At 42.4% G+C, this 22,561-nt stretch overlaps 1 protein-coding gene across 1 annotated transcript in view; it reads left to right on the top strand.

The window, feature by feature from the left end:
• Positions 1 to 4,864: 4,864 nt before the first annotated feature.
• The window catches only part of SEC16B (SEC16 homolog B, endoplasmic reticulum export factor), a 41,117-nt gene continuing 23,420 nt past the window's right edge, over positions 4,865 to 22,561 (top strand). Inside the window, exons 1-10 of the mRNA XM_052654003.1 lie at positions 4,865 to 5,160; positions 6,628 to 6,740; positions 7,957 to 8,077; positions 8,842 to 8,950; positions 10,387 to 10,531; positions 13,661 to 13,812; positions 14,205 to 14,266; positions 16,144 to 16,279; positions 16,731 to 16,961; positions 21,981 to 22,078. Of these exons, the coding sequence (XP_052509963.1) occupies positions 4,865 to 5,160; positions 6,628 to 6,740; positions 7,957 to 8,077; positions 8,842 to 8,950; positions 10,387 to 10,531; positions 13,661 to 13,812; positions 14,205 to 14,266; positions 16,144 to 16,279; positions 16,731 to 16,961; positions 21,981 to 22,078 (1,463 nt within the window). The remainder of the gene's footprint in view (positions 5,161 to 6,627; positions 6,741 to 7,956; positions 8,078 to 8,841; positions 8,951 to 10,386; positions 10,532 to 13,660; positions 13,813 to 14,204; positions 14,267 to 16,143; positions 16,280 to 16,730; positions 16,962 to 21,980; positions 22,079 to 22,561) is intronic.

The following is a 22,561-nucleotide window of genomic DNA, read 5'->3' as shown; positions in this document are numbered from 1 at the left end:
CCACTCCAGTATTCTTGCCTGGAGAATCCCATGGACAGAGGGGCTGGGTGGGCTACAGTCCATGGAGTCACAAAGAGTCGCACACGAGAGAGCAAATAACACACACAGTGTGTACTCTGCCTACCTCAGCCAGTAGAATTAGATTATCTCCTTTGAAATGAAAAGAAATACTTATCTATAAAGCATACATAATTATATATCATTACCAACATTTAAAGGCATACCTCATTTTATATCGCTTCACTTTATCGTGTTGTTTTACAGCCTGAAGTCTTGGGGCAAAGCTGTGTTGAGCAAGTCTCACGGCACCACTTTCCCAAAAGCACTTGCTCACTTTGTGTCTCCACATCACATTTTGGTAATTCTGGCAATATTTCTCTTGTTTTCTTTTTCATTTTGTACACTGGCAGTATTTTAGATTTTTCCATTGTGATCATATCTGTTGTGGTGATCTGTGATCAGTGATGTTTGGCATTACTATTATAATTGCTTTGGCAATTTTTAGCAGTAGAGTATTTTATATTTATTTATTTGTGTTTGGCTGTGTCAGCACCTAGTTGTGGCTCGAGGGCTCAGTAGTTGTGGGTTGAATTGCCCTGTGGCATGTGGGATCTTAGTTTCCCAACCAGGGATCAAACCCGTGTCCCCTGCACTGGAAGGCAGATTCTTAACTACTGGGTCACCAGAGAAGTCCCCAAGGATTTTAAAATTAAGGGATATACGTTACAGACCTTGTGTTCTTTATTTATGTTTGGCTGCTCTGGGTCTCTTTTGCTGCATGTGGGCTTTCTCTAGTTGCAGCGAGCAGGATTCTCCTTGCAGTGGCTTCTCTCGTTGCAGAGCATGGGCCCTAGAGCATGGGGCACGGGCTTAGTTGTCCCATGGCCTGTAGAATCTTCCAGACCAGGGATCAAACCTGTGTCCCCGGCATTGGCAGGTGGATTCCCAACCACTGGACCACCATGGAAGTCCTGCATTTTTTGTATTTTTTTAGACATACAGCTGTTGCACACAATAGACTACAGTATCATGTACAACATAACTTTTACATGCACTGGGAAACCAACAGATTCGTATGACTCACTGTATTTCAGTGGTCTGGAACTGAACTTGCAATATCTCTGAAGTCAGCCTGTGGTCCTCATGATGACCCTTCTAAGTTAAGTGTTGTTATTTCTCTTTCAGGGGATCTTCCTGGCCCAGGGTTCAGACGCATGTCTCCTGAGTCTCTTGCATTGGCGGGTGGATTCCTTACCACTGAGCCATCTGGGAAAACCCACCTTGTTATTCCTCTTTCAGAGAAGAAACAGAGGTTGAGCAATAGAGCCTCCCGTGGCCCAGACAGGAGTTAACAACGCATAGGTGGCACTCTTCTCCCCAGGCCAGGCTGCCTCCGGGCTTTCTGCACTTCCTCTCCTTCAGGTCTCTGTTCTTTGTTTGCTGGGCAGGTTTGGATTCTTTCACATGTGCAGGAACCTGGCTCAGCCCACTACCAGGCAAACAGAAGCAGCAGCCTCTGACTGGGTTCTGGGCAAACACGCCAAGCCGGGTCTGGACGAAGGAGGGACTGGGCTGTACTTTGCCCTCGTGAATCAGCCCATGGAGGCTGGGCAGTTGCAAAGGTAGCTGACAGGCTGTAGATCTGAGAGCCAGGTAAGTCTTGGTAGATGTGGCACCTGGACTTTGACAGTGTCTAGGAGGGGAGAAGACACTCCTGGAGCGTGAGAAGGGAAGGTGGCGGCTGTCAGAGCAGGTGTGTGGGGATTCTGGTGCCCTTGTAGGCTTTGTCTTGGCTGTGCTTGCTGTGCTGTCAAATTAGGAAAGGCAATATTGACCTCAGTGGGGCCAGGGAAGGTCATTTATGTGGATGTGTGAGTATGACTTGTCCCTGTGCATGCAATGCCTTTATTTGGAGTATCTTAAGTGCTTTTCATTTGGGGTCCTTAATTGTAACCTGAGCCCTAACAAGCTGGTATTGATATCTTGGCAATAGAAATCAACTGGAGTTGACTTTGGTGAAGGGAGTGGGTAATGTGTCTTTGCAGTCAGAGAAGGGCTGTCTAGTGAAAATATCTGGGGATGAGGTGGAAGAGGCTTTCGTCTTCTTTTTTTTTTAAATAGTTTTTTTTTGCTGTGGACCGTTTTTAAAGTTTCTATTTATAAATTTGTTTCAGCGTTAGTTCCTGTTTTATTTATTTATTTATTTTTTTGCCATAATGCATGTGGGATCTTAGCTTCCTGACCAGGGATGGAACCCACACCCCCTGCATTGGAAAGTGAAGTCTTAACCACTGGACCACGAGGGAAATCCTGAGGCTTTCTTCTTGTTGAGCTTCCTTGTGTCCAAATGCTTTCAAATCCCATAGGACTTCAGGAAGGACTCAGGTAGCCTTTCACTGTGCCTGGGGCATTTGGCCTTTGCTGGGATTTGCTGGAAAAGGCTCTCGTTACACCTGAATTTTTCAAGGAAGTAAGCTGACATGGGAAGGAAGATGCAAGTTTTCCTGAACTGTGATTGTTCTGGAGGTAGAAGGCATTTCTGCTCCTTGTTCTTCTGGAGCATTCTGCTCACAGCTCTCTGCTCATAGCTGTGGACCCTGGCTCCGCAGCATTGGAGCAGAGTGACGTCTTGATTTCAACACATACACCCTTTGACCTTTGCTTCTGATATTTATTATTATATTGAGCTGGGAGTTTCAGGTGTGGGAGCAAGTTGTGGATCCGATTAGAACTTTTCAACCTAACATAGTTCCCAAGAGAGAAGGAACATGGGATCTGATGGAGCCATGTATCCTCCTGACACAGGAGACTCCTGAGCAGCTGTAAGGGGTGATGGGTGCTTTTCTTTGAAGGCAGCTGGGTGCCAGTGCTGCTCTGTGATACAAGCAGAGAAGCTTGGAAGGTAACTCGTCATTGGGAGCTATATCCCAGTTTGAAGAATAAGTGGGGAAAACCAGTTTGATCCTGGGGAGACTTCCAGGTTTTAAAATCTCCAGGCAGGAGACACAGCTCTCTCGTTTGTCGCAGAAGCAATCCCAAACCCTGTGTCTCCTCACCTCTCCTGGAGGAGGGGCAGGCATGGGCAAGTTATAGAGCATAGTTCTCTAAGACTTTAAGGATTTAGAAAAGATGTCTCTTGAAGTCACTTTAAGCTGCTGCTGCTTCTTTTTAAACATCTGTTGATTTGGCCATGCTGGGTCTTAGCTGTGGCAGTGGGATCTTTGTTGCAGGTGTGGGCTCCAGAACAAGCAGGCTTCAGTGGCTGTGGGATGTAGGCTTAGTTGCCCCAAGGCATGTGGGTTCTTTCTGGACCAGGGATCAAACCTGTGCCCCCTGCATTGGCAGGAGGATTCTTCACCACTGGACCACCAGGGAAGTCCCTAAGCTTCTTTTTATCTAGGAAATCTTTTCAGCTACTCACCCTACGCTAATCTCTACCTCTGATAACAGTGTTATTTATTGAACCACTACTGTATACCAGGCATAGTGTTCAGCACTTTACATAAGTATCCCTAACACTGAGAGTGACCCTGTCAGCTAATGAGTACAGTCCTTATTTTATGGGTAAGGAAATTAAGGCTGGAAAAATTTAACTCGCTAATAAGTGGCAAAGTCAAGATTTTTTTTTTTATTAGAAAATAATGTATTTATTTATTTATTTTTGGTCGTGCTGGGTCTTTGTTGCTGCATGCGGGCTTTCTCTAGTTTGGGAGTGTTTCTCACCCATGGGCTTCTCATTGTGGTGGCTTCCCCTGTTGCGGAGCACAGGGTATAGGTGTACACGCTTCAGTAGCTCCAACATGTGGGCCCTAAGGCTCGTGTGCTTCAGTAGCTGTGGCTCTCGGGCCCTAGAGAACAAGGCTCAGTAGTTGTGGTGTGCAGGCTCAGTAGTCGTGGCTCACAGGCTTTAGCTACTCCTTGGCATGCGAGATCTTCCTGGTGTGCCTAGTTAACTTCAGTTGTGTCCAACTCTTTGTGATCCACTGGGCTGTCGCTCGCCAGGTTCCTCTGTCCATAGGATTTCCCAGGCAAGAATACTGGCATGGATTGCCATGCCCTTCTCCAGGGGGTCTTCTCGACCCAGGGATTGAATCCATGTCTCTTTAGTTTCCAGCACTGGCAGGCAGATTCTTATCCACTTTACCACCAGGGAAGTTCAGAGTTAGGATCTGATCTGGGTCTAGCTCTGTCTAAAGCCCACTTTATTTCTATGACAGCACAGGGCCTCCTGAATGACTGTTTGTTGGTGCAATAGGTGAGCACACATGTCTTAATTGGAATACTTTAACTGTGTTTTGGAGCTTCATATATTGTTGTTCTCTCTCCCAGGCCTCCCACATCTATTGTTGCTCCCAATATACTTTAAAATTTTCATAACAACCTCAATATAATTGTCTAGCCTGTTATTTATTTCAAGTATCTGCTTGCGATTTTTTTCAGGTGTCTCTGTCTCAGTGCCTGTGTGGTTTGTTTTAGATAGAATCGCCAGTCCAGGTTCGATGCAGGATACAGGATGCTTGGGGCTGGTGCACTGGGAAGACCCAGAGGGATGGTACGGGGAGGGAGGTGGGAGGGGGGTTCAGGATGGAGAACACGTGTACACCCGTGGCGGATTCATGTTGATGTATGGCAAAACCAATACAATATTGTAAAGTAATTAGCCTCCAATTAAAATAAATAAATTATTTTTTTTTTAAAGAAGATTTTTGAGGACCATGGGTGCTTCTTTCACAAAACCCAATTAAACATCATGCTTGGATATAGCCCTAAAATGATATATATATGTATATTTTTTTGGTCTGGCAGGAAGATAAAATAACTACACAGCTGACTCAAAACACTAGAGAAATTCAGAAGATCTAGGATGGAACCTTGGATTCCCCAGAGGCTGCCTCAGCCATCGGGGAGGCCCCCAGCACCATCAAAGGATCCAGACCGAGGGCTTCGGAGAGATAGATACTATCAGCCTATTCCTCACTCTTGGCACAATGGAGAGAGGGTCCATCAAAGGCAAGACATGGGCAGGAGCCCCCAGCCACAGCAGGACCCCAGAGCAGACCACCAGGAGCCTCCCTGTGCAGCCAGATCTGGGGAATGGCATCCACCTGTGCCCGGGGTTGACTATTATGAAGGCGGTTATCCCAGTCAGTTGTATTCAAGGTATGAGTTTAGAGCTTGGACTTGACCCAGCTCTCCTAAACGCTTACGAACAGATCGTTCTTTTCCGTCTTCCTTTTCCTTTTATTTCTCTTCTTCCTTTTCCTCCTCCTCCCCTGACTTAGCTAAACCCTTTCCTCTCCCAGGCTGGATTTTGGTGACTGAAAATATGGTTTATTTCCCTTTGTTAGTCCCTAGGGGAGCTTCTTAAGAAGCCATCACAACGCGATTGGGTGTTGGGGGCAGAGGAGAGGGTAGAAAGAATGGTGAAATTCAAGACGGCAGATGAGACCCTCTTACTCTGGGATCACAAAAGGCAGGATTTGTGGACTATGGAAAGCTTTTCCTGTGGATGTCTATAAAAAGTTCCTTACCCTCGTTGATAACTCTAACCCAGGGTTAGCACCAAACCCACCAGCAACATAAGAGTCCTAGTGCCTAGATCAGCACATACAGTGTGATGCCTACACAGAAAATATATACATTGAGTGAATGACTGGGAACTTAAAAAAATCAGAGAGCAAATAGAAAACTGGAGTCTCCAAGCTCAGAATGAAAAGGTCTCTGTGAGGTAATGCTGGGAGAATCTGGAGTTTCTACTTCTGGCCTTCATATTTTATGGAATGTTGCAAGCCATCTATTGTTTTACTTTAGCTTTTTCAGGTGAGATAATATTTTCCTGCATCTAGGTTTAAGGTTGAAATTATGACAGCTATTGTAAAGAATCCTGCCCCTATGAAATAGTAAAGAATTATTAATTGATAAAAATAGTGTTGAATTCTTGAAGGAAGGTCTGTTAAGGGTAGAGGCAATAACAGCAAGCAGATTTAAAATGGTCCAATTTGACTTTTCTGTCTCATTTCCATCTATAATATGCATGGGAATTACAGTGGTGTATTGGGTACTTTACACAATTATCTTGGGAAGGGGTTTCCTAAGGTGATATCAGGGCAGGGTTTTCTTAGATAATATTTTGTGTTGTTGGATGTGTATATTTGAGGAGTAAAAGGGATCATGAGGAAGGAGAAGAGACACTTGGCTGTGGTTTTACTGTAAAAATTGCAGCCTCGTTCTGACACAATGATCCTATTCCTGTTCCGATTCTAGATTTTTGGTTGTAGGATGAACCATAGCTTTAGAGCAGATTCTGGATAGGTATCACAGTTTTGTCCTCTGAAGTTGTTTTGTTTGTCAAATCCTTCATTGTTTTTCTTTTTAAAAAAAATCATTTATTTATTTGGCTGTGCCGGGTCTTAGTTGTGGCACTCAGGATATTTGATCTTCGTTGCGGTATGTGGAATCTTTAGCTGGAGCATGTGGGATCTAGTTCACTGACCCGGATCAAACCCAGGTTCCCTGCATTAGGATCACGAAGTCTTAGCCACTGGACCACCAGGAAAGTTGCTCTCCATTGGTTTTTCTCTTTGCTATGCTCATCCTTGAATGAGTGGCCTTTTTTTGATTCTTTAGGTGGAGCATTGAGGATCTCTATCAGAGCTATTACTCTCCAGCCCTAAGGGAAGAATATGCTTATGGAAGTTATTACTACCATGGATACCCACAGCAGCTTCAGGAAGAAAGAGGTATGGAATAATCTCCAAGAAGCCTTTGGGATGGTACCACTGGTCTGACAGGGCAGAGGCCAAAAGGGCCATGCTCAGAGCCTCATCCTAGGTGCTCCCCCACCTGCTTCTTTATTGGTCAGATGTTGCTGTTGCTAAGTCGCTACAGTCATCTTCGACTCTGTGCGACCCCATAGATAGCAGCCCACCAGGCTCCCCCGTCCCAGGGATTCTTCAGGCAAGAGTACTGGAGTGGGTTGCCATTGCCTTCTCCGCTTGGTCAGATGAGGCCACAGCAAACACACTGCTGCTGGCCGTCTTGAGAAGAGATAGAAAAGAGTCATTTTTCTTTGTACATGTAGGTGTAGTTGATGGGACTGAAACTATTATTATGAGTGTTATGGAGAGTTTGTACTTCATCCATTTTTTTTTTTCTACTCATTATAACCAAGATTATAGTCTCTCCCTGATCAAGTCACAGTGAAGTCAGTTCTTAACAGTGAAGTCATCAAGTGTGTGGGTAGGCTGTTATAAGTCTGACCATCACAGAGTGGCAGATTTGCACAAAAAGGAATTTATACCCTATACCAATAGTAAGGATTTAGGTGTGTGTTAATGGCAGCTTCTGACCGGCTAGTAAAGAGAAAAATCTGTTTCAGTACTGAAAACACAAACACACACACAGGATCCCCACTGTTATACTATCCTGTACAGTCATGCTGATTGGTTCAGAGAAGACTGAGATTCATCCTACAGACTTTCACTGTTGGCTTTCACTTACCAACTTTATTCAATTTGGCAAATACAGTCAGCCCTCCGAATCTGCAGGTCTGTCTCCAACTGGTGATTGAAAATATTTGAAAAAAGGAAAATTCCAAAATTTAAAACTTGAATTTGTTGCTTGTTGGCAACTATTTACATAGCACCTATGTTGTATTTACAACTATTTGCATAGCATTTATATGGTATTATTAGTTTTAGAAGTCATCTAGAGATGATTTAAAGTTTGTGGAGGATGTGTATAGATTATATGCAAATATTACACCATTTTATTAATATATAAGGGACTTTAACTTTCTCAGGTCCTGAAACCAATCCCCTAAAGCATACAGAAGGATGACTGTATGTCTTTATACCTGCCTTGCTCCAGTAACCCAGCTTCACAACTTGCTAGAATCTCTGAACTTTTAGGAATAGGAAGTGACCTGTCTTTGTTTTTTTTTCTCTGAGGGTGCAGTGCCAAGGCAAGGGAGTCCTTATATCTGGCAGGAAGATCATCGAGATCAAAAGTACCTCAGTGAGCATCAACATGAAAACCAGAATAGTCAATTTGGAACAAATAGGGAGACCCAGTTCCAGTAAGTGCGAAAGGAGAGGCTGGTTCAACATGATTCAGCCAAGCTCAGACTACGTTTGGCAAAATTGATGTCATCTGGTACTGGTCCTTCATCTTCAGAAGCCGGTCTGCTTTTGTTCTGGCCACAAGGATGGAGCTCAGGCTGGCCCGAGCCAGCTGTTCGCATGGACCCTGGAAGGAGGGGTTCTTAATTCTGAGTGGCAGTTCCCCAAACCTGCCTAAGTCCCCAAACCTGTGAGGTTACTTGAGGTCCATGTTGAAGGAGGGCCTTAATTCTATGTTGGCCTTGGAACAGATGAGGCCTTGCAGAAGTTCTCATGATTGCATCCTGCCTGGGGATGGGGTGCTTCTCCTCTGCCCGGTCCTGTGCCCTAAGAATGGTCTCTCCCCTGGGACGAGAAGAGCAGGGAGGAGCATTTTGTACATGTACCTGTCTGGTACCCTTAGGCCTTTCCCCTGCCTGAAACTCACCAACCTGCCTGCTCTGATTTAAGTCATTCTGGGATGTCAGGCCACAGAGATCCAGCCTTCTCTGCAGAGTTTGGGGCCACTTCTAGTAACTGTACTATGAACCCCGGGAGTTCCTGTTTTTCTGGCTTAATAGACCATGGCAGCACAAGGGAGGACAAGGCTTTTCCCTATGGCACATGTGCCAACCTGACACCTGCCCACACTTTGCGGCAGAGCAGCCCCTAGTACAGGGCAGCTCAGCCTTGCTGGTCTGCCCTGGATCCCCTCTCACACGCTCCTGTCATTTTGCTACAGATCTAAGAGTCGGAATCCTTATAAAGACAGTCCTGCTTCTAACTCTGGACAGGAGAGGCCCGGGGACCTGTTCATGGAGAGTCCACTAACTGGGGCACAGAAAAACAAGGTAACCTGAAGTGACACAGGGCTGGTGATCTGTGACAGTGCATCAGAGCTGACACCATCAGCAGTGGCAGGGCAGGGCCCTGGGGGTGGGGGTCCCTAGTGCCAGCGGTCTAAGGGGTATCATTCCTCCCCTCTTGGCAGAGCCTCCATGCCTACGCCCTCCTTTCCCTGATTCCTGTTTCAATCTTCTGGGTCTGGGGCCCTTATTGAGCCCTTTTGCATTTTTTTTTGCCAAGTTAGCTGTCAGGAAGTATCACCCAAGTCACTCCAAGGTGGGAAAGAAAAGAAGTGTTACTGGTATTCTGGTGAACTAGCAATTTGGTTTACTTAGGAAGTGGGAAGTTGCTAGCATCTTTTTATTTGGGTATGAAAAGAAGAATTTAAAACCTTTCTTGACTCTTCCATTTCTCTCTTCTGAAATCTTACTGTGTGTACCAGTTGGGCTATGAAATGGAGCTCTTGAATTTTTTAAACTTTCAATTTTGGAATAACTTTAGATTTATGGAAAAGTTACAAGAGACAAGGTCTTAATTTTTGACAGTCTCGTATTAATCTTCTATCCCTGATTAGATTTGTATAATTTGGGGGAACAGTTTCTTCTGTATACCTAATACTTAACAGGGCCGGGCACCTATTAGGACTAACAGTAACAACAACACAATAACAGCAGTCATATATGAGTACAGTACCTTACAGTGTGGACAAAGAGCTTTTGTATCCATTGTTTGCATCTGCTTTACAATCCTCCCAGAATATAAGCTCTGTGAATTTCTTTTTAAAAAAATATTTATTTATTTGGCTGTACTGGGTCTTAGTTGTGGCATGCATCTTTATTGCAACATGCAGGATTTTTTTTAGTTGCAGCATGTGGAATCTTTTAGTTGTGGTGTGCAAATTTTTAGCTGCATCATGTGGGATCTAGTTCTCTGACCAGGGATTGAACCTGGGCCCCCTGTATTGGGAGCACAGAGTCTTAGCCCCTGAACCACCAGGGAAGTCCTTTTGTACCCATATCCTTAGGGAAAGCATTGCACCTGGAGCATAGTAAGTGCTCAGTAGACAGTTGGTGAATGAATGCAAAAGGTAAGTACTTGAACTATATAGGGTAGGTATGATTATCTACATTACAAATGAAGGTACTGAGCTTAGAGCGTCTATGTCACTTGGTCAAGGTTACAGAGCCTGGTATTAACAAAGCTGGGATTTGCATTAAAACCCCCTGACCCCAGGACCTGCACTCTACCCATGGGGCCAAAATGAATCCTTTAGCGAGAACTGTCAGTTGAATGATCCCTTCTTTTCCTTTCAATATGTCCACATTCATTAGATTTATTTGAAAGTTTGAATTTTGTTGCTTTGAAGAAACACTTCCGAGGACTGTCTCTCTGAAAGTGTCTCTGATTCTTCCCATGTGTTCTTGTCGTTTTTAACTTCCAGCCATCACTGATGGAGGAGTCCAACCTTCTCTGGCAACATGAGTCTGGTCTCACCTCCAGCAGCTATGAGCTCAGTCAGTACATGGCAGATGCTTCCGAGCTCTGTGACCCCAGGACTTCAGCAGTCTGGAGCCCAGTTCAGGCTGGTGGGTACTGACGTGATTAAAGGAGTTGGCTGAGTCTGATGAGAAGAGGGCTGGGTGGCACAGCTCTGGGAAGGTCAACTTTACCTGGTATTTCCAAGAGTAGATCCCTTGTCTGCCTGATTTGTATACGTAGGTCCCCTGGGCAGAGTGGCCAGCTTTGGCTCCATTCCCTGTCTTTTCTTTTGTACTGAAGAATGCATCATAGCTGATTCTTGGAAAGGAACATGGCCCATGGCCGTCATCAGGTTGGGAGAGGAGGGCCTCAGAGGTACTGTAGGTAACAAGGGAAGAAAGTAAAGACCAGAGTCAGTTTGGGAAAGTCAAGGCAGGTCACAAAGGTCTGGATGTAGGAGATTTGTCCTGAGTACTGGGGCTATGAGAGCCAATCCCCAACCTGTCACCCTCATGAGAGTCTAGGCCTGGTACATTATCATTTGTACTAAACCATCAATTTCTTGCATAACATTCTTCTTTTTTCTTAAAAAAAAATTTTTTTTTATTGGAGTATAGTTGCTTTACAATGTTGTCATTTTCCACTGTACAGTAAAGTGAATCAGCCATATATATACATATAGCCCTGCTTTTTTGGATTTCCTTCCCATTTAGGTCGCCATAGAGCAATGAGATGAGTTTCCTGTGCTATACAATGGTTTCTCTTAGTTTTCTATTTTATACCTGATAGTGTATATATGTAAACCCCAATCTATCGATTTATCCCATGCTCCTTTCCCCCCTTGGTGTCCATACTATGTCTGTCTCTCTCTTTCTGCTTTGCAAATAGGTTCATCTGTACCATTTTCCTAGATTCTACATATATGTCTTCATATATGATGTTTGTTTTTCTCTTTCTGACTTATTTCACTCTGCAAGAAAGTCTCTAGGTCCATCCACATCTCTGCAAATAGCACAATTTTGTTCCTTTTTATGGCTGAGTAATATTCCATTGTGTATATGTGCCATGTCTTTATCCATTCCTCTGTCAATGAACATTTAGGTTGCTATTGTAAATAGTGCTGCAGTAAACATCAGGTGCATGTATCTTTTGGAATTATGGTTTTCTCTAGGTATATGCCCATGAGTGGGATTGCTGGGTCATATGGTAGTTCTATTTTTAGTTTTTTAAGGAACCTCTACACTGTTCTCCATAGTGACTGAACCAATCCACTTTCCTACAAACATTATAAGAGGGTTCCCATTTCTCCACACTCTCTCCAGCACTTTTTGTTTGTAGATTTTTTGATGATGGCCATTCAGACCAGTGTGAGGTGATATCTCATTGTAGTTTTGATTTGCATTTTTCTAGTAATTAGTGATGTTGAGCATTTTTTCATGTGCCTCTTGGCCATCTGTATGTTTTCTTTGGAGAAATGTCTATTTAGGTCTTTTGTTCATTTTTTGATTGCATTGTTTGTTATTTTGATATTGAGCTACATGAGCTGTTATATATTTTGGAGATTAGTCCCTTGTGTGTTGCTTTGTTTGCACATGTTTTCTCCCATTCTAAGTGTTATTATTTTGTCTTGTTTATGGTTTCCTTTGCTGTGCAAAAACTTTTAAGTTTAATTAGGTCCTACTTGTTTACTTTTGTTTTTATTTTCATTACTCTAGGAGATGGGTCAAAAGAAGATCTTGCTGTGATTTATGTCAGAGTGTTCTGCCTGTTTTCATCTAAGAGTTTTATAGTGTCGGCCTTACATTTAGGTCTTTAACCCATTTTCTGTTTATTTTTGCGTATATAGTGTTAGGGAGTGTTCTAATTTCATTCTTTTACATGGGTTGTTCAGTTTTCCAAGCATCACTACTGAAGAGATTATCTTTTCTCCGTTATCAAATATTGGGTAACCATAGGTATGTGGGTTTATTGCTGGGCTTTTTATCCCATTCCATTGATCTGTATTTCTGTTCTTGTGCCAGTACCATGCTGTCTTATTACTGTAGCTTTGTAGTATAGTCTAAAGTTAGGAAGCCTGAATCTTCCAGCTCTGCTTTTCTTTCTCAAGACTGTTTTGGCTATTCAGGGTCTTTTGTGCTTCCACACAAATTATAAAATCTTCTGTTCTAATTCTGTGAAAAATGCCATTGGTTGTTTGATAGGGATTGCATTGAATATGTAGATTGCTTTGGGTAGTACAGTCATTTTCACAGTATTGATTCTTCCAGCCCAAGAACATGGTATATCTCTCCATCTCTTTGTGTTGTCTTTGAAATCTTTCGTCAGTATCTTATAGTTTTATGAGTACAGGTCTTTTGCCTCTTTAGGAAGGTTTATTCCTAGGTATTTATTCTTTTTGTTGCAATGGTAAATAGAATTGTTTCCTTAAATTCTCTTTCTGATCTTCAGTTGTTATTGTACAGGAATGCAAGGCATTTCTGTGCATTAATTTTGTATACTGCAACTTTACCAAATTCATTGATTAGCACCAGTAGTTTTCTGGTGGCCTTTTTAGGATTGTTTATGTTTAGTATCATGTCACTTGCAAACAGGATATTTTTACTTCTTTTCCAATTTGGATTACTTTTATTTCTTTTTCTTCTCTTTTTGCCATGGCTAGGATTTTTTAAAACTATGTTGAATGATAGTGATGAGCACAGGCATCCTAGTCTTGTTCCTGATTTTAGAGGAAATGATTTCAGTTTTTCATCGTAGAGAATGATGTTTGCTGTGGGTTTGTCATGTATGGCCTTTATGATGTTGAAGTAGGTTCCGTCTATGCTGACTTTCTCGAGAATTTTTTTAAAAATCATAAATGGGTGTTGAATTTTGTCAAAAGTTTTTTCTGCATCTATTGAGATGATTGTATGGTTTTTATTCTTTAATTTGCTAATATGGTACATCACATTGATTGATTTGCATATATTGAAGAATCCTTGCATCCCTGGGATAAATCCCACTTGATCATGGTGCATAATCCTTGTAATATGTTGTTGGATTAGGCATTATAGTCTGACATATTCTTAAAGGCCTAAATCTGACTTAGAGCATGTATTTCTTCTAATTATGTAACCCACCCAGAATCTTATCTTGGTCCCAGGCGAAATTTGGAAAGAAATATGTCTGTGGAATATTTCTTACATAAAGCAAAGCAGTGGTAGTAATGCTAACAGTGTCCACCTGTTTTGGTTGGTCAGAGGACATCTCAGCAGCTGGTCCCAAGGAACCCATGAAGTTCTATGTCCCTCACATGCCTATGAGTTTTGGGCCAGGAGGTCAGCTGGTGTGTGTGAGTCCCAGCTCTCCCAGTGATGGACAGACAGCCCTTGTTGAACTGCACAGCATGGAGGTAAACAAGATTCTGTGTCCCCTGAATGTCAGCACGTTACTCCCTGCTTCCCTTTGCCTGAGCCCTGGCATCTCCAGGAATAGAGTGCTCTTGGAGGGGTCTGAGCCATGTACCCTGTGGATTGGTGTGTGTGTGTGTGTGTGTGTGTGTGTGTGTGAAGGCATGCGTGGGGCTCTTCTCTGAAAGAAGTAATGCTAGACTGATGTTTTACCTGTGATGCTGTTGGCTCATATCCAGAAACTAGAGAGCTTGTTTTTGTCTTCCTGCTTTTTCCATGAGGCATTGAGCCCCATCCTAGGACCACAGCTCTGGGTTCTGATACTGGACTCAACTGAGGAATGGGACACTGGGGGGACATAGTCTTGAAGACCAAACTTGAGTTTTTGTTCCAGGTTATTCTTAATGATTCTGAGGAACAAGAAGAGATGAGGACTTTCTCAGGACCGCTGATCAGGTAAATCACCATAAAAGTTGCCAAATAAGGGCTTTCGAAACCTATAAAATCTTCCTGCTCAAGTCAGCATTTGGGGATTTGGGCCTGGCTTCCTTGAAAGAAAATATCTGTCCCCACTGGAATGGAATCTTTGTGCTATAAGTTGGAGCCAGATGTGGCCTGAGCCATTTTGACAAGCAATTTGAGTGTTGAAAGACAGAAAAAGTTTAAAAATCTGAAATAAGTTCTATTTTACAAAGGCTATGTGGTAGGAGGTTTTAATGTTCTGGGTACTTAATAATATTTAAACTGGTAGAAAAGTGGAGCACAGCCTGAGAAATCATAGGCAAGTTGCTCATATGGAAAACATTTTTCTGGAGAGATGTATAACCCAGCCAGCGTGTTACTAGACAGTGTGCAAGTCTGCCCTCTGCAGGATTGAGCTAGAACTGCTTTTACATTCCTAGTCATGTTTCTGATAAATACTGAGGATGTTCTTTGTTGTGGAGAAAAGAGTTCAGGCTGGTGTCAGAGGTGAGATAATGCATTCTGAAGCCCTTTAAATATCATCACAACTATACAGATGTGTCCTTATCCTGAAGCTTCCCCCTCCAAGAAAATCCCCAGGGTATTTTGACAGTTCCTTCAAGTAAAAATGAATTGTCTCCATTTTTACACACAGGTGTAGTAGCAATGTGGCCTAGAGTACCGAGTTGGGTGTTTGGACACCTAGGGTACTGATCCCCATTTGACTGACTTCATTAAATAATCTCAAGCAAATAATAATTCCTCTTTATTGCATACTTTATATATGCTACACAATTGGCTAATTCCTTTTTGTATGAGGTAGACTTTAAAACAGTGTTTTAATAGAAGTATAGTTGATTTACAATGCTGTGTTAGTTTCATATTACAGCAAAGTGATTCAGTTATATATAAATCTGTTCCTTTTCAGATTCATTTCCATTATAGGTTATTATAAGACATGGATTGAGTTGGAGGTAGACTTTTAAAGACATTTTATTTTGTTTATTTATTTTAGCTGCACCAGGTCTTCGTTGCTCCACGTGGGCTTTCTCTAGCTGTGGCGAGCGGGGGCTACTCTTTGTTGCAGTGCCCTGGCTTCTCACTGTGGTGGCCTCTCTTGTTGTGGAGCACAGGCTCTAGGCATGCAGGCTTCAGTAGCCGTGGCACACACGCTCAGTAGTTGCAGCGCCAAGAATCAGTAGTTATGGCACATGAGTTAGTTGCTCCACAGCATGTGGAATCTTACCAGACCAGGGCTTGAACCTGTGTCCCTTGCAGGTAGATTCTCATCCACTGTACCACCAGGGAAGCCCTGGAGGTAGACATTTTAATTACCCCTGTTTTATCAAAAAGAGCAGAGGCTCAGAGGCGATAAGCAGCTTGTGTAGACTGAGAAGTTTAGGCTAGATTTAAATCCAGGGTTGTCTGATCTCAAAGTCTGTGCTCTAACCTGCCACCCATATAAATAGTCATTTCAGGTCTCTGGGCCTCAGTTTCTTCCTCTGTAAAATGGAGACAGTGTATGAGAGAATCTCTGAGGTCCCTTCCTGTTCTATATGGAAACAACGGTCCTGTAACTACAGACTCACTGTCCCCATCCTGGGTTGCTGCTACTGCTGCTGCTAAGTCGCTTCAGTCGTGTCCGACTCTGTGCGACCCCATGGACTGCAGCCTGACAGGCTCCTCCGTCCATGGGATTTCCAGGCAAGAGTACTGGAGTGGGGCGCCAGTGCCTTCATCCTGGGTTGTCCTGTTTCTATTACTGTCTCAATTCCAGCCCAGGCAGCGCCCTCACGCTGTAGGAGGGGCTTGTGGTCCTGCCTGCGGGAGGAGTCTGCCCCTCACTCTTTGCTCCTTGAAATCTCTCCCAGGGAAGATGTGCACAAGGTGGACATCATGACGTTTTGCCAGCAGAAGGCAGCACAGAGCCGCAAATCTGAGACACCGGGGAGCAGAGACTCGGCTCTACTCTGGCAGCTGTTGGTTCTCCTTTGTCGGCAGAACGGGGTCAGTATCACCGCCGGCAGGAGGATGGGTAGGTGCAGGCTGGACTGAAATTTAAGTTTTCCTGGGAGAGAGAAGATTCTTCTTGGGGCAAAATTATAAAAGGTAACATTAAAGAAGCGACAAATGGCCTCAAGAAAAGAAACTGCTGAGGTCAATGCCAGAGTGCAAACGCTAACTTTTCCCTGCCCTTCTCCACTAGCCTCTGGTTATTGCTCAGTTCTTGGGTTACCTCACCAAGCAGATAATACACCTATGAGAGTGCATATTTCTGGTCATTGTGGCTGCTGACAGGCAGAAAATAGGCATGAGAATGAAGGTGGAGTTTCAACTACCACAATGCAAAAAGGACTGTCTTGTGTTTACCTGTGGGTCTCCTCCTGAAGCGGGCGTACCAGCTTCTGCAGCCTGGGGTGCCAGCATGGCGACGAATGGGATTCTTTTTGCCTTGCAGTCCATGGTGGGGTCTGACATCGCCGAGCTGCTGATGCAGGACTGCAAGAAGCTGGAGAAGTACAAGCGGCAGCCGCCTGTCGCCAACCTCATCAACCTGACGGACGAGGACTGGCCAGTGCTGAGCTCGGGGACCCGGGACCTGCTCACCGGGGAGATTCCTCCCAGCGTGGAGACACCTGCGCAGATCGTGGAGAAATTCACCAAGCTGCTCTACCATGGAAGGAAGAAGGCAAGTGCCGCGCCCACCCCTGCTTAAAATAGTCAGGGCAGCCATATAGCTCACCCCTCCCCCAACGGTATGAGTGACATCTACTCATTTTATAACAGGAAGTTCAGAAAGGTACAAAGGAAAAAAAAAAAAAAACAACCCAAAGTCCTACCACTAAAAGATAATACCTGTTAACATTTTGATATATTTACTTCTAGTATTTTCTATGCATATGTATCAATATTAAAAGTTAAATTAAATTACATATACAATTTTTTTCTTTTTTCCCCTTAAGACTATATGGTGAAACCCTCTCATGGCATTAAACTGTGCCACTAAAATCTAGATTATATTCCATTATATGAATGTATCATATTTTATGCACAATTCACTGTTGTTGACTATATAGGCCATGTACACTTTTGCCATTCTCTGGTAACTCAGTGGGTAGAGAATCCACCTGAAATGCAGGAGACCAGGTTTTCACTCCTGGGTGGGGGGAAGATCCTCCAAAGAAGGAAATGGCAACCCACTTTAGTATTCTTGCCTGGAAAATCCCATGGACAGAGGATCCTGGTGGGCTACAGTCCATGGGGCTGCAAGAACCAGACACGACTTATCCACTAAACCACAACCACCATAATTATACAATTCAAAAGTCTTGTTATATAAATCTTTGGATGGTCTTTTTATTATTTTTTAAGATAGATTCCTAGAAGTGGAACTACTGGGTTAAAGAGTATATACTTTTAAAAGGCTCTTCATATATACACTAAATTAGTTTCCAGGAAGTTTGTTTACAAATGAATACCTCCATCAACTATATCTAAAATATACATGTCAATACTGAATACTTTAATTCCACTGATGAAGTGATGTCTTCTGTATTTTTTGATATGTAAGTTAGACTTTGACATTTTTATATTATTTATTCAATTTTAAATAGAAGTATATTTGACAAATGAAATGGCAAGATAAAGTATACAATGTGATTTGATATATGGTGTGAAAGGATTCCCCTCACTGAGTTATTAACATATACATCACCTCATATATGTCCCTATTATTTTATACCCTAATTTTGAAGTTGAGCTCACATTTTACAAAAGTCTGAAGTGAAGTGAAGTGAAAGTCACTCAGTTGTGTCCAACTCTTTGCTACCCTCCATGGACTGTAACCCACCAGGCTCCTCTTTCCATGGGATTTCCCAGGCAAGAATACTGGATTGAGTTGCATTTCAGTAAACTTAAATATTTGCATAAATGGTTGAAATCAATTTGAATCATTTAAGAATAAAAAGATAAAAGGGATATAACAGGAGAAATAATGCTGTTCCCTGCTCCCTCCCAGCCACAAGATTTTTCCTCTCTGAAATATACGGAGGTATTTCCTCCATATATAATTATTTCCTCCCTCTTTGCCCTTACAGCATATTACATATCATGTCTTCACTTTCCTTTTGTCATTTAACAAGATCTTATAGGAAACACTCAATATTAGCATTGGTAAATTTTTTTCCATAAAGGAACAGATAGTAAATATTTTAGGCTTTGCAGGCTTTGCTCTACTTAGTTCCACTGTTATTGTGTGAAAACAGCCATGGATAATCTGTTAATAAATGGGCGTGGCTGTGTTTCAATACAACTTTATTTATGGACATAGAAATTTGAAAATATCACTTTCATGTGTAATGAAGCATTATTCTTTTTTTGATCTTTTTTCAATCATTTAAAAGTGTAAAAACTTTTTGTAGCTTGTAGGCTGTACCAAAACAGACAGTGGGCTGAACTGGGTCTTCTGGCCACATTTTGGTGACTCTTGTGTCTTATTATATACAAATACCTTCCTCATTATTACTTACAGCTACATAGGTGTCTATAGGTGAATTATAATCAATTCAACTGAACTTCTGTAGATTGACACAGGTCATTTCTAGTCTTTTGCAATTACAAATAATGTTGCAATGAATAACACTGTCATTTTGCCCTTTGGAGAGAATATACGTAAGGAAAGTTTGTAGAAGTGGAAACTTTGGATCAAAGGGTATATGGTTTGTAATTTTGATAGATATTTACAAACTGACTTTTTAGAGGTTGTATTGATTACTTTACCAATATATGAGAGTGCTTGCTTCCCCCTACTCTCACCAAACCAGTGTGTTTCTTTTTGATATGTGCCAGTGTGAGAGGTGAAAAAAATGTAGTTATTTGCACTTTTCTTATTATAAATGACGCTGGATATCCTTTAATCTGTGAATATTTTTGTCACGGATTTTCCAAATTTTTCTGTGGAGTTTTGATACCCACATATTGATTTGTAGGAGCTCTTTACTTTTTTAGGATTTTCTGTCTGAAATCACTTTTTTGGGGTGATATATAGAAAGGCTTTTCCTGCTTCAAAATTAATTTATGAAAATAAAGTTGAAATACTTTTGTGACTTCACCTTTACCTTTAAATCTTTAATTGTGTGTGTCTTTGTATGTGATGTTATCTTTTAAATGAGAGATAGACATGATACTCAGTGAAAATGGGATCAACTTGTAGCATATATGTGTGGGTATATAGTCATTATATATGTAATTTATATATTCACTATATAGTAGGGAGTGCTCTTTCACCAGTGATTCACTTACTCAATAAACATTTATGTAGCAGCCACTTCTAAGGTATCAAACCCAGTAGGGAGATACAGAGATAAATCAGTGGTAATCTCTTTCTTAAGAATAAGTAATGACCATAACAACAACAATAATAAAAGGAAATATTTGAAAAATACTTTCTATGTGCCAGATACTCACCTATCAGCTTATATGCATGATCTCATTTATCTTCATAGAAACCCTCTAGTTTAGGTTCTATTCTTATTCTATGTATTTATAAATGAGGAAAGTTAGTAATAAAGCAAGAGTTAGATTTAGGAAGCCTGGTGGTACCTGATCTCGGGCTTGTAACCACCCACCACATCATCTGTCATACTATGACCCAAAGGTAGCAAGGGCAGATAGAGCCCTGTGGGAGTTCAGGGTGATCTGTGAGGAGCTGGACTCCACAATATTTTTAAAATCTTATATTAACACTTGACTAGGGTCTTAATTCTGGCATTGTGCAAGATTGATATCCTCTATATAATTTCTCAATTCATCACTTATTCTCAAATTATATTTTTGGGGATGCAGATTTTTGACTAAAGTAGTAATTCCCCACCAATCACAGTGGTTGTCTGAGGAGGCCTTACAAAGAGCTTAGAAAAGTAGAGACGCGAAGGGCAAAGGAGAAAAGGGAAGATACACCCAACTGAATTCAGACTTCCAAAGAACAGCAAGGAGAGATAAGAAAGCTCACCAGTCTTTAGTAAATCCTTCTAAAAAATACTACTATGAAATAGTTTAATGTACAAAAATATCAATCTTCTTTTCCCCAAAAAGAACATTTCTTTTTTTTTTTTTTTAAGATTTCACCTGGGTTTCTTTTTTCTAAAATGGAAGTATAGTTGATATATAATGCGTTAATTTTTGTTGTACAGCAGAGTGATGCAGTTATAGATACACTTTTTCTAAATATTGTTTTCTGTTATATTACAGGATTTTGAATATAGTTCCTGGTGCTGTACAGTAGGAACTTGTTTCAAAAACAGCAATCTTAATGTCATTTTTACTTCTACTGACTATGAGGCTGAATTTCCTGTGATTGTTTAAATTTATTCTCTCTTCAAATATGATAATGTGGGAGATGTTGGGATAATCAAATACATTTTCATTTGGAGGTGGAAATACCTCATTAGTAATCTCCTGTCCAAAAATCAAATTACTTTGGGGACAGTAAGGAGATTGCGTGGTCAGTTACAAAGTTGTGTCTGACTCTTTTGTGACCCCATGGACTATACTAGCCCACCAGGTTCCCCTGTCCATGGGATTTTTCCAGGCAAGAATACTAGAGTGGGTTGCCATTTCATCCTCCAGGGGATCTTCCTGACTCAGGGATCAAACCTGCGTCTCCTGGGTCTCCTGCATTGGCAGGTGGCTTCTTTACTATTCAACCTCACATATAAATTAAACTCTTACTGAATAGTTTTAAAAATTAAGTGAAGAGATAAACATATGTATGTGTATGTTTTAAAATTTGCAGCTTTTGATCCATGTCACCAAATTAATGGGTGTGATTACTTTGACATATGAAGTTGACTAGTTAACTAATAAGCACTTAATATTTAGTAAGCAGTTAGTTATAGTGTTAGGTGGGGTAGGATAATGGCTATGTATACTGGCTTAAACATAATAGCAGCCTTTTTCTCTTCATGTGACAGTACTGGGCAGGTGAAGAGAAGATGGGGCAGCCCTCCTCCATAAGCAACTCAAGGACTCAGCTGTGTGAGGCTCTACCATCTTCAACACAGAGTCTCTAAGGCTCCTGGGTGTCATCTGCATTCCAGCCAGATGGGGAAAAGGCCATGGAGGATTGAACACGGGGAGTCCTATGGGCCAGACCCAGAGGCTGCACGCATTGCTTTCATTTCCATCTGATACCCTAGAACTCAGCCACATCTCAGTGCCAGGGAGGTGGGAAATACGGTCAAGCTCTTGGCCCAGGAAGGAGAGCATGGATTTGGGTGAGGAACTAGGTGTCTCTGCAACAGTTGTTAATGAACAGTTCCTCTACTGTGCCCTGTGAACACCATCTTACAACTCATCTTTAGAGACTCAGTCCTTGGTGTGAAATGCCTCTCTCATTCTTGGTGCTTAGGCTCATGACATTTTCTCAGGAGAGAAAGGTAACTGGTAACCATGTTGGTGGGGAGCTAATGAAATCATGTAATAGGTTCTGATAACATGAAGGTTCGAGAAAGGGACACTGGAGAGAGAAATACCTGCCAGCTGAAGCTGGTTCCCTACTCTTTCTTTCTCAGATTCACATGGGAGGCTCTGCGAGTCTTCCTGGAAGCCTGGCCTCTACCTGCTCAGGGGGCAGCGGCGCCCAAGCACAGTTGCTGGTTGTGTTGGAGGAAGGTGAGCAGAGGTACTGAAGGTGATGTCTGTGTTTCAGGAAGCCTTGGAGTGGGCCATGAAGAACCATTTGTGGGGCCATGCTTTGTTCCTCTCCAGCAAGATGGACCCAAGGACCCACAGCTGGGTCATGAGTGGGTGAGTCGGGGACTTGCACAGGAAGAGCCCAGTGGAGCGGAGGGACCTCCCCTCCGAACGTGGGGATGAGGGTAGGGAGAAATACAAGACGCACGGAAGAGCCCAACCCTCCAAGCGTCTTTCCAATTCTAAGTCGGGCGTAGTATTTCTCTTCTCCAGATCCTTATAACCTAGGTGCAGATACATTCTTTTTAGCTGCTGAGTTGAACAAAACATTTTAGTGACATTTTCTCAGGGTCAGAGCTTCCAAAGATTAAACAGGATTCTGCATTGCAGTAGCCTTCTCTCATTGGAAGAGAGAAGTTCCTAGAACTCTAGAGAGTTCCATCAGTGAGGGGTGGATCACTTAAAGGTGACTGACAGAGCGTTAGGACTGAGAGGTAGTAACTCACTGCTTAGTCCTGCGGCGGGCTGTGGGGCTGAGAAGTAGGGAGGGATACAGAGTAGCAGGACTGTGAGCTGTGGTAGAAGGGGGTTTATTGG

This window comes from Budorcas taxicolor, chromosome 16 (genome assembly GCF_023091745.1).
Source record: "Budorcas taxicolor isolate Tak-1 chromosome 16, Takin1.1, whole genome shotgun sequence".
NCBI lineage: Eukaryota > Metazoa > Chordata > Mammalia > Artiodactyla > Bovidae > Budorcas > Budorcas taxicolor.
This window is presented reverse-complemented; position numbering and strand designations above follow the sequence as displayed.